The 12,160-nt window shown below is 31.8% G+C and overlaps 1 protein-coding gene across 6 annotated transcripts in view; it reads left to right on the top strand.

The window, feature by feature from the left end:
- ATG2B (autophagy related 2B) overlaps nucleotides 1-12,160 on the top strand; it is a 154,106-nt gene that overhangs the window by 125,555 nt on the left and 16,391 nt on the right. For all 6 annotated transcript variants that reach the window (XM_074213030.1, XM_074213029.1, XM_074213026.1 and 3 more), the window contains 6 exons: nucleotides 93-231; nucleotides 1,696-1,901; nucleotides 3,448-3,674; nucleotides 4,958-5,066; nucleotides 8,937-9,131; nucleotides 9,726-9,827. In XM_074213030.1, coding sequence (XP_074069131.1) covers nucleotides 93-231; nucleotides 1,696-1,901; nucleotides 3,448-3,674; nucleotides 4,958-5,066; nucleotides 8,937-9,131; nucleotides 9,726-9,827 — 978 coding nt within the window. The remainder of the gene's footprint in view (nucleotides 1-92; nucleotides 232-1,695; nucleotides 1,902-3,447; nucleotides 3,675-4,957; nucleotides 5,067-8,936; nucleotides 9,132-9,725; nucleotides 9,828-12,160) is intronic.

The following is a 12,160-nucleotide window of genomic DNA, read 5'->3' as shown; positions in this document are numbered from 1 at the left end:
AAAGTTCTTTTACATATGTGTATACTTAATTGAAAGTATTTTTGTGAGTTTCACATAATTATTAGATTATTTGTTATTTTTTTATTATAAAGGTAGATACCACTAGGCCATCTTCACGAGGTCCAGTACTTCCTGAAGCTGATCAACAAATTTTGAGAGATTTGATGAGTGATGCCATGGAGGAAATTGATACACATCAGGTTGCTTCTCCTGTAAAACCCCAATCTAATGGTAAGATAAAGACTTTCTCTTTGTCACTATTGATGTAATTCAGTCCTGTATTGTATAGTTATAGTTTTCAAAATCCAATTTATTTTAGAGCATAAATATCAATATTTTAAAAAAATTTGCATTTGATTATATGTTGCATATTTATTGTGTCCCTAGTAGGTGCTTAAGTTTCTGGGAGACAGAGAAGAAATATGGGCTATTATCACTGTTCTCAAAAAAACTCAAAATAATGAGCATGAAATTAGATTGAGGAGCTAGAATGATGATATACCTGCAATGTAAAATGGCCTAGTGAGTTTGCTGTTGAGAGTTAAATTTTGTAGTGTAGAAATAAGTTTAAAAAATGTAGACATAGAATTTTCAATGAGATGGGGAAATTTGAATTAAGCTTTGAGTGATGGTTAACATTTAAATAAGCAAAATGACAGGTTAGGAAAATATCAGGAGTTTAACTCAGAATGAGAGTAAAATAATCATTTAATTCAGTTCAGAAAACATTAATTTAAATGTATTCTATGTTAAGTACTTTGGTAAAGTCAAGGTTTATAAGCATTTAAAGTAATTTGGAGTTTTCTAGGCATGAATAGGCACATGTATATACAATCACACAGCTCTTCTTCCAAAAACAACTACCTCATTATTTTTAATGAATAATATTAAAAAAACACAAAGTGTTTTTGACAAGTATATCTATCATACATCATGTCATGCAATAATTAAGCATTTTTATTATACATTTATGAATTTTATTATAAATTTAATAACAATTGATAAAATTCAAATGAAAATAAATAATAAAGGACAAACCTTTATTCCCAACCCCTAAGCTATAGCAACATAGATAATAATCTACCATCAAAGAAATCTTTTGAGGCTATGTATCTTGTTTGAAATGTTATGGTCAATAAACCTCTTAAAACTTAAATATTTCCAACATTTTTTAAAGGAAATTCCTTGGGTTTGTCATTTTTGAGTCTAATTTCAGTATTTGATTCTCAGAGAAATCATTTTATCATTTTGTAAGATTATATAAAAGCTAGCCTAATCTAGCCTTTTGAAATTGAAATCTTGAATTTCAGTTTAGTCTTCAAAATTCTGCATAGTCTTTAAGGTTACTGTTTTTGTACTGTTGAATTAAAAATGGTTTTATATCATTGTAAAGCATTTTAGAACCATAAATCTTTAAAAGGAGAGCATCTTTCTCATTATATAGAGGATATTGCTAAGCTTTAGGAAGATTACATGAAGGGCACATCTATAGGTAGTTAGTAACAGATTTCATCACATCATGCTGAATTTCCCATAAAGAAGATAAATTGGACTGAATGCCAATTTATTTCTAAATGTAGTGTTCTGATGTAGTATTTCTAAATCTTAGCCTTAAAAGGACTTATTTATTGAGAATTTCTTATTTAGGAGGCTGATATGTGTTTCCTAATTAAACATAATCATCTTTCCATCTAGGTATTTTGGATGAAAAATCACAAACTCAGGAACCATCATCTTGCTCAGATCTCTTTCTGTTCCCAGATGAAAGTGGGAATCTCTCTCAGGAACCTAATCCCAGCTATGCCTCCTGCACTCAACACTTGATTAATGATGCAATGATAGATGTACCCTCAGAAAATGATGACTTTTGCATTCTTTTTGCACCTAAAGTAGCCATTCATGTAAGAAATTATTAATAATTATGATATAGGAATCTATGATTTCATTCCAGTTGCATGTCATTGTGTCTGAGAATTTTAGCTGAAGATTTAATGATCCTGTCACTACTTTGATTGATGAATTTCTCTGACCTTTTGGCAGAAATTTCATCTATCACCTGAACTATTTTCAAAGTGTTTCCCACATGATGAGACCTACATAGATTGTTCCAGATTCACTCCCATGCTACAATGAGTTACTGGAGGAGAATGTGGAAGATTAAAATGTTGGCACAAAATTGTAGAAGGACTTTAGAAATGTTTTTTGTTTAATAAATTTCTTAACATTCCTAATTTCTGAATATGACTTTATGTCATTTATTTAAATGTGTGTGACATTTGTTTGTTTTTTTTTAGCTATCCCTTACTGAAATCCAAACAATGTTTGTATAATATCCTATATTTACCTATGCACAAATCCCTTGGGTAGTTCAGGCAAGCTATAGCAAATAGAAGTTAAAAGCTGTATGATTTAGTTTCTCCAAGATCTTGTCAAAGGGGAAGTAACAATTTACCAACATGGTCAATGTCATCTTTAAAAAAATTTTGAACATGTTCAACAATAACTATTGTTTTTCTTTCTAAGTTCTGTGTACTTGTGTGTTATAATGTTTTAGATATTTATTCTCCTGTCCTTTTTTTCTAATTTTAATTCTAAGTTTTAATCCTTTGATTTTATAGTCTGTTGTAGAATCACAAAATCTGAATATAGGGTTGCTCTTGCTCAGGTTCACAGAGGTTTATAGGATTATAGAATTTAGATTAGGAACACAATTTGGGATAATCTTGTCTATTCCTTTACTTTTGTTAAAAGGGAAACCAGGGCCTCTGGAGGTAACATACCTTGTTTAAGATGACAAAACAAGTTAGTAGTAGATCCAGGACTTGAACCCAGTTATTCTGATGTCCAGGCTGATTTTCATACTACATCAGGAAAAGAATCAATTCAGCAAAACCAATATGATATATTGCCTGTCACAATTTTTTAAAATTATATAAATATTTTAATTGTTTCCTCCAACTACATATCATACATACCATGGTAATTTTTACCAATCATTTTTTTTGGCAAGGTTTTTGAATTTTAAAATTTTTCTCCCTTCCTCCCTTCCTTCCTTTCCCTCTTTTTCTTCCCTCTCACCCCGACAGAAAGTCATCTGATATAGGCTCTACATTTGTAACCATGATAAAATAAACATAGTTTGAAATTGTTGTGAGAGAAGAATCAGATCCAAAAGGAAGAAAAAAAATACTGTCATAATAAATAATAGTTTATACATACCCTGTAATAAATGAGAAATAAAAATCAAATGAGAGATAATAGAGTTTAAATAGAAGATTTAAAAATATTTATATAGAAGGCAATTTTCCATTAAAGTACAGAAAAGTACCTTTCCTTTTCTACTTTTAGAATTAAGAAAGTAGTGCTCCCAGCCATTATGTGAGATAGCATTCTTAAGGGCACACTTAGTAAATGATTTTTAAGTGTGATTTTTTTTTCCTCCCTTAGGAAAAGGAAGAAGAACCAGTAGTAAAAACAATGGTTGATGATGGGATTGTAATAATAGAGAATCATTTTAGTCTGCCTGTAAAAAAAACAGATACTAGCAAAGCACCATTACATTTTCCTACTCCTATAATACGTTATGTGGTTAAAGAAGTCTCTCTTGTTTGGCATCTCTATGGTGGAAAGGATTTTGGAACAGTGCTTCCTACATCTCCAGCTAAAAGTTATGTGTAAGTCAGTTTGTGTTCTTTTTTTCCCCATAGGTAGCTCTCTTTATTAATTTTAATGAGAGAATAAGAATATTGTGAAATGTTCCATCCAGGTTTACTTTCTTTCTTTTTCTTCTAGTTCACTCAATGCCCAATTTCTCCTTATTTTGTTTTTATACTTTTCCATTTGTTTTTATGTGAAATTTATATTGTGTTCTTCTGAATATAAGTGATTTACATTGACAAAGCATAGAACCTGACTGTTGGAATAGTTCAGCTACAGGCAGGGAGGTGGGGCTTCTCTGTAGCAAAATGAGAGATGTTGTCACTTGGTAGTAACACTTACCTAGTATTCTACTTTAAAAAGGAGTACTAATGGATTACACAGTATTTGACTTTGCGGCATTAGAAGGATTCTCATCTTTGGAACCAGAGTACTGTATCTAGGAGAGGTAGACTGTTAGGCAAACTATGTTGGTAGAGAAAAGTGTGAGTGATCTGTGTCTCTCATTACCAGTGAGAGTCTAATATCATCATAGATTTTTTTAGGTCCTACACTAATGTTGAATTATTTGTGGTGTTCATCTGGCTTGATCAGATTCTGAGGAGGGTATACCTTATGTCTATTGAAAGTCCCTTAAGAAAGTGGTTTCCAGGAATTCTTGTAGAGGCTGCGGAACATTAAAGAAAATCCAATGGCAAATGAGTTATTCCCTTTCCCTGGGGCAGTTCCCCAAATTAGATTAATATTAGATTACACACAAGGGATCTTTAGACTCAAACCACTCCAGCTGCTTATGCCTAGAGTGGTGAAACAGCTTGCCTAGGGTCACCCAGTTTATATATGTCAGGACTATCTTTTTAATCTAATTCTTTTACACTAAAAATTCATTGTCATCCTGCCTTAGCATCATATTTGGCAAAAAGTGAATCTTTCCTGGACACCATATAAGGAAGGGCTGTATAATAACAGAATAAGCATCCTGACCTAAGAACAGAATAGTAAGTCTATGCTACTTATTTGTAAACCTCACTGAAAAAGTTATAATAATGTTCCTTTGTAGTTCTCAGACTTTTTCAAGTTGTTGATTTAGTAGTAAAATGCAAATGGTTAGTGCCTATCAAACATAAAATTCAGGATAATAATGCATTAAATCATATGAAGTATTTCATTTCTTTTGATATGTATTTGTATATGTATATGTTTATGTATTTGTGGTATGGGAGTGTATATGTGTGTATGTTAAGTGTGTGTTTGGAATATTAACTTTCAATAAGATAAATTTTTTTGGTTTTACTTGTAGGAGTCCACACAGTTCCCCTTCTCATACACCCACGAGACATGGACGGAGCATGCCGTGTGGAGGAAAAGGAAGGAATTTTGACTTTTTAATGGAAATACAGTTGAGCAAGGTGAGACATTTTTAAAGAATGCTTTGAATAGAGACTTTATCTCTTTAGTTGAACCTGGTTCTTCCTTACAAGGGAATATACTTACAAATGAACAGGTGAAGTTGACCTAATGTCAGGTACTTCAGTGGATCCGAGATCCCAAGATATCTGCTACAACAGAGTCCCACACAGGACTAATGAGCCATTCCTGAGTAGTGCTTGAACAAGGGAAATATGTAACGATTAATAAAAATATAATATTATATAGATATTATTACTTTGTGGTTTTCTGAATCAATATATGACCCCCATAGTCCAGGCTTTCATCTTCTCTTATTATTCTCTTCATAGACTTTAAGCTTCTCCCTATCTACACACTACTTAATCCAACTGTTAAAATAATCTTATTAATTCAGATGTCTAACCATTTTATCCTCCTGTTCTAAAACCTTCAGTGGTTCCTGATTGCCTATGATATAAAACCTCAACTTTTTATATCAGACTTATCTCACTTCAAGCCTATTTACTGAGGCTTATTTCATATTACTTTACTTAGGGAAGCCAAACTGACCTACTTGTAGTAGGATTATATCTCTCACCTCCATGGCTTTATATAAAATTGTTTTCTGTCCCTCATTTCCTACTCTTAGCTTCCTTAGCTGTTTCTTCCATGTCTAAGGTATCAGGGTCCTCGGGCTTGCTCTCATGTACTCTCTCACTCTCTTGCTCTTTCTGTCTCTGTCACTGTCTGTCTGTCTGTCTGTCTGTAGGTCTGTCTCTCCTCTTACAATTGTTTACATTGGGTTACAGGATTGTAGAATCCAAAAATAGAAGGAACTCGGAAGCCATTTAAATTAGTACTTCATAAGGGTGGCTAGGTGGCATAGTGGATAGAGATAGCAAGAGATAGCAAGATCAGGCAATAAGATAACATTTTTTTAAAAAAACAAATGTTACTAGTCCTTGATCTTTGTTCAAACTCCACAGTTCTTTCTCTGGATACAGATGGTATTCTCCATTGCAGACAGCCCCAAATTGTCCCTGATTGTTGCAGTGATGGAATGAGCAAGTCCATGAAGGTTGATCATTGCCCCCATGTTGCTGTTAGGGTGTACAGTGTTTTTCTGATTCTGCTCATCTCACTCAGCATCAGTTCATGCAAATCCCTCCAGGCTTTCCTGAATTCTCATCCCTCCTGGTTTGTAATAGAACAATAGTGTTCCATGACATACATATACTACAGTTTGCTAAGCCAGTTACTTGATTTCCAATTCTTTGCCAACTATTTTTGTACAAGTAATGTGAGATAGCATTTTTTTATATTTCATTATTTTATTATGTGAGATATTATATATATTTCCTTATCATCTCTTCAGGGTATAGACCCAGTAGTGGTATTGCTGGATCAAAGGGTATACAAATTTTTGTTGCCCTTTAGGCATAGTTCCAAATTTCTCTCTAGAAAGGTTGGATAAGTTCACAGCTCCATGAACAATGTAATAGTGTGCCAGATTTCCCACAACCCTTCCATCAATGATCATTATACTTTCTGGTCATGTTGGCCAGTCTGAGAGGTGTGAGGTGGTGCTTCAGAGAAGCTTTAATTTGCATTTCTCTAAAAAGTAATGATTTAGAGCAATTTTTCATATGACTGGATTGCTTTGACCTCCTCATCTGTAAATTGCCTTTGCATATCCTTTGACCATTTGTCAATTTTTTTTTGTTTAAATTTGACTCAGTTCTCTGTATTTTAGAAATGAGTCCTTTGTCAGAAACATTAGTTGTAAAGATTGTTTCCTAGTTTACTATGTTTCTTTTGATCTTGGTTACAGTGGTTTTGTCTGTGCAATAGCTTTTTAATGTAATGTAATCAAAATCGTCTAGTTTGTTTTTAGTGTTCTCTATCTCTTTCCTTAGTCATAAACTGCTTCCCTTTCCATAGATCTGACAGGCAAACTAGTCTTGCTCTTCTAGTTTCCTTATAGTATTATTTTTTATGTCTAAATCCTGTATCCATTTGGATCTTATCTTAGTATAGGGTGTGAGATGTGGGTCTAATCTAAGTTTCTTCCATTCTAACTTCAAGTTTTCCCAGCAGTTTTTATCGAAGAGAGAGTTTTTATCCCAATAGCCGGACTCTCCAGGTTTATCAAACAGCAGATTGTTATAAACGTTTCCTGCTATTGCACCTAGTCTATTCCACTGGTCCACCACTCTATTTCTTAGCCAATACCAGACAGTTTTGATGACGATGCTTTATAATACAATTTTAGATCTGGTCCTTCTTTTGCACTTTTTCCCATTAAATCCCTGGAAATTCTTGACTTTTTCTTTCTCCATATCAATTTACTTACAACTTTTTCTAACTCATTAAAGTAATTTTTTGGAATTTTGATTGGTAGGGCACTAAACAGGTAGTTTAGTTGTGGTAGAATTGTCATTTTTATTACATTAGCTTGACCTATCCATGAGCAGTTGATGTTTGCCCATTTAAATCTGTTTAATTTGTGTGAGAAGTGTTTTGTAATTGTTTTCAAAAAGTTTCTGAGTCTGCCTGGGCAAATAGAGTCCCAGGTATTTTATATTGGCTGAGGTTACTTTGAATGGGATTTCTCTTTCTAGTTCTTCCTGCTGTACCTTGTTAGTTATATATAGAAAAGTTGAGGATTTATGAGGGTTTATTTTATAGCCTGCAACTTTGCTAAAATTACTAATTGTTTCCAGTAGTTTTTTAGATGATTTCTTGGGATTCTCTAGGTATACTATCATGTCATCTGCAAAGAGTGAGAGTTTTTGAAAATTCACTTTTAAAGTTTCTTACATTCTTCCAGGTTCATAATCTTGGCTTTATATATATTGTTATACATATGTAGTCAAGTTGCTAAGTCTTCGGTCATTTCTCCCTGTATAACATCCTTTATATCTAATTCCTTCTCTCTATCTACATAGCCATTATCTTAGTTTAGGTACTCATAACTTCTAACCTGAATTTTGTCAGCGGCCTCATAATATGTCTCCTGCCTCAGATCACCTCCCCCCCTCTAAACGAGTCTCTACATCCCTACCAGAATGATTTTTTTTTCCTTATGCACAGACCTGACTAATCCATGCCCTTAATTATTAAACACCTTGGCTCTTTTTTTTCCTATAAGGTAAAAGACAAACTTTTAAAAAATTCTTTATAGCTTGACCTATATTTATTTTTGCAGTCTCATTATATTTTACTCTGCTTTCCTGCATGTTACTGTTTAGCCATATTCATATCTTCCTTATACATTTTTGCTTCATTGCTTCATTTATCATCTCCATAGATTTGCTCTGGCTTTCCCAATAGCAGGGATCTAATATGATCCCCTCACTTCCTTTAAAATGTAACTTAAGCATCAAAACACTCTCTCTCTCTCTCTCTCTCTCTCTCTCTCTCTCTCTCTCTCTCCCCCCCCCCCCCCAGGAGAATATAAATTGCTTGAGAATTGAGATTATTTCCATTTCTGTTTTTGAATCCTCAAAATCTTCAGTGCCTGCTCTTTAATAGTTATTGAGTGTTTAGTTTGTACTATGAAAAGTTGAATTATTCAGAATTGTATGCTTTTTATATTTCTTGGATTTGTTCATTCTTTACTAATATTAAAAACTTATTTTTGAACAATTTTTTGAAAGGGGAAACCATTTGATTTTTTACTTTATACATGTTGCATTTGAGATGAAGTTAAATGACTCTAACTAAAGGCCAAATAAGAAATGCTATGTGATGCTTATTCTTCTTTAATTAAATCAGATGACATACACAATAATAGAAAGATGCTGAATCTGAATATAGTTGATTTTATGAAAATGTAATGATTGCTCTGTGTTTCTATCAGATGTTGTCCATTTTATTTTCATGTGAAGGTGAAGTTTCAGCATGAAGTATACCCACAAAGCAAATCAGAATGTGAGTCCAGCCTCTTAGAACATCCAGTGTCGCGACAAGTGTTTATTGTTCAGGACCTTGAGATTCGTGATCGTCTGGCTACGTCACAAATGAACAAATTTTTATATCTTTACTGTAGTAAGGAGATGCCTAGAAAAGCCCATTCTAACATGGTATGATCTTGCTATTTCTATTTTTCAGTTATTTATTATTTTGAGCAAATAGACTTTTGTTATGTCTTACTATGCAGCACTTCTTGAAGTCTCTTCAATATATAGAGTTCTTAAAGATTAAGCAGGGGAAATATTAGCTTTGGTGATTTCTACCAAGCTACAGTGACTTGATACTCAAACTTTGGAGCGTTCTTTGTCTGCCCTCTGACGCTCAGTGTAGTAAAGTGTAGAGAAATTTGTTACCAGAAAGTTGGCATGGATATTTTGATGTTCTAAAGTTTGATGTGAAGAGCACTTTGAAATAGTCTAGAACATTTTTTTGGTTTTACATTTTTTTTCACCAACATTGTGACAAATCCTTCATTGTTTTTGGAAGTGTTTCAGATTTTAAGAGGTTTAATTTTGGTTAGATGGAGCAGCTTCTCTTTTTTTTTTAAAGAATGTCAAAAGGTTTATTTTCTTTTCCAATTTAGGAGACAGTGTGAATTGAATTTCTACAGGGTTCAATCATGTTTTCAAAGTTATTTGAAAGATTATTTTGTAATACAGATGTAATTGATTAAAAAACATGCATTTTTCTCATTTGTCTTCTAGTTAACAGTTAAAGCGTTGCATGTGCGTCCAGAATCAGGAAGAGCACCACAGGAATGCTGTTTAAGAGTGTCATTAATGCCACTTCGACTCAATATTGATCAGGTTTGTATTTTTAAACTATAATTTAGATTTTTTTTACAAATCATAGATTCATAGCTTTTATACTTCTCATCTCTCAAGTTGTGCATTTAAACAATCTTTTAATAGATGAAGAAATCATGGTTTCTTAGAATTAAAATAAATTAAAAAAAGATGTTTGACAAACATTTGTTAAGTAACTCTTAGTTCTCGAGCATAATAAGCTTGAGACAGAAAATTCAGTAAGGTACATCAAGTTCATTAGGTAATATTATGTTAAGTTCATTAGGAAATTTGTATAAACAATGTTATTTCAGGTTAGAGTGAAAAAAACAATTACAATTTGTAAATGTTTGTCTATATTTATGCCTATGTGACTAATAAAAGTGTATATTGTGATTATGCAACACTGTTTTTAATAAAGACCATGGAGAAGAGGCCTAGACATATGTCTGCTAAAAATAAATGAATGCACTTAGTTTGCTATATTTTTTCTTATAGAAAAGATAATATCTTAAGAAAAATAACTTCTAAATATACTAATTCAAATTTAGCAACACTTTATAAAAGCCATAATTTTTTAGTAATTTTGTCTATATTAGCCATACAATGTTATTTTAGATATATTTTTCTTATTACAGTTATATGAATTTCCTATTTTCTGTTCTTATTTTTGCATTATTAGAAATATGATAAAGTATTGGTGGGAAAATTTGTTAATAGAACTCTCCTTTGAGACTAAAAATCTGATCACACTAGCTATTTTTATGAAATAATTATACCACATTTATCAAGCCCAATTTTCTTTAATTGACTTGGGATTTTTTAAATATTAAATTTTCCTCTGCAGCTATTTTGTAATTGATTTTAAAATAAGGAAACACCAATCTTGGATAAAGTAGCCAGGGAAATTAATTTTATGACAATATTGAGAATTCAAAAAAAAGATTCCCTGTGATACGATGCTTAAGAAAATCAACAACCCCACAGCCGTAGTGAAAAAAGAAAAGTCAAAATGAATGGGATGGGTTTGGGGTAAAGATTGTGATTTTGTCTTTGTGGGTTCTCCCTCTGCAGATTCAGATTATAACCTCTCCAGAACTTAACAGTCTTTGAGATTTGTTATGACTGAAAGTATTTTCTATCAATCAGCACTAGATCCACATATATAAGTTTGTGTATATATGTGTATATATTATACACATTTGTATACAAAAAGATCCAAATCTTTCTCCTTAACTTTGAGTATGAGTCTTGAAAGGAGGACTCCAAACCAAGATGGCCAAATACTTATTTTTTCTACTTTTCATTTTACTCTTCTGAAAAGCAAATAAATTTAGTGGAGTATTGTAATTTGAATTTGTGTAATTTTTTTCTCCAAGAGGATAATTATTTCTTAATTTTATCTTAATTACAGCTTATATATTAAGAAGTAAAACATCATTTCATAATCTTCATTTTAATAAATCTATGAAACTATAGTTTTAAGTTAATATAAATAGATGACAGTGCTCAAAACTCTCATGATGGAGGACAGAGGGTAGAGAAACTAATGGCATTAGTTTTATTTTATAGGAAGTGATTTGTTGAAAGTTAAATCAATTTGTGAACTAGAATACAAAGCAGAGTTTCTCGATTTTTAGGCTATGAGTCATTTCAGTGTCATCTCTATATAGGTATAGGAGAGCAGTTATGAAAATGAATTTGCATGATAATGTGTTTTTATAAGCGTATTTTCTCTGTTAGTATCTTATAGGAACTCAGTTTATTATAAATCTATCACTAAAAGTTAGATTTTAATGTAAAACACAGTATTTTTGGTGGATGTTTAAAAATAGGATTGGTATTCATTTGACTGATAAATTTTACTTTTCTATTAAAAAATGAATTGTTTTAACTAATGAAAATTTTTTTATGTAAGAATAGATTATTTGTAGGCTTTATTACATAATATATTCTTTAAAGGTTCACAAAATATTGACATAGTTTTGAAATATCACCATTTGCTGGCAAAAGATTAGTATTTTACATATTACTTTGATATTAAAATTGTTTATATTAATACTAATGAATGTAGTTGATAATTAATAGATCATAAATTTTGGAATTATGTAGTTTTTAGTGTTACTTATTGTATCTCAGCCTTTGAAGCTTTGTTTAAACTGTAAGGCTCGAAAAATGAGCTAAACAGATAAAGTTTTACTTTATGATATTCAAGACTGAAGTTGAAGTTATTGACATTCATGATACTGATTGACATATTTCTTGTACAAGAACATAGGGAATATTTTCATTTTGATATAAGTCATCCCTCCATATTGAAGTTTCTGACCTAGGTAGATTTCCTATGATATTAT

This window comes from Macrotis lagotis, chromosome 1, assembly GCF_037893015.1.
Source record: "Macrotis lagotis isolate mMagLag1 chromosome 1, bilby.v1.9.chrom.fasta, whole genome shotgun sequence".
Taxonomy (NCBI): Eukaryota; Metazoa; Chordata; class Mammalia; order Peramelemorphia; family Peramelidae; genus Macrotis; species Macrotis lagotis.
Note: the sequence above shows the minus strand (reverse complement) of the source record. Positions and strands in the feature narration are given on the sequence as shown.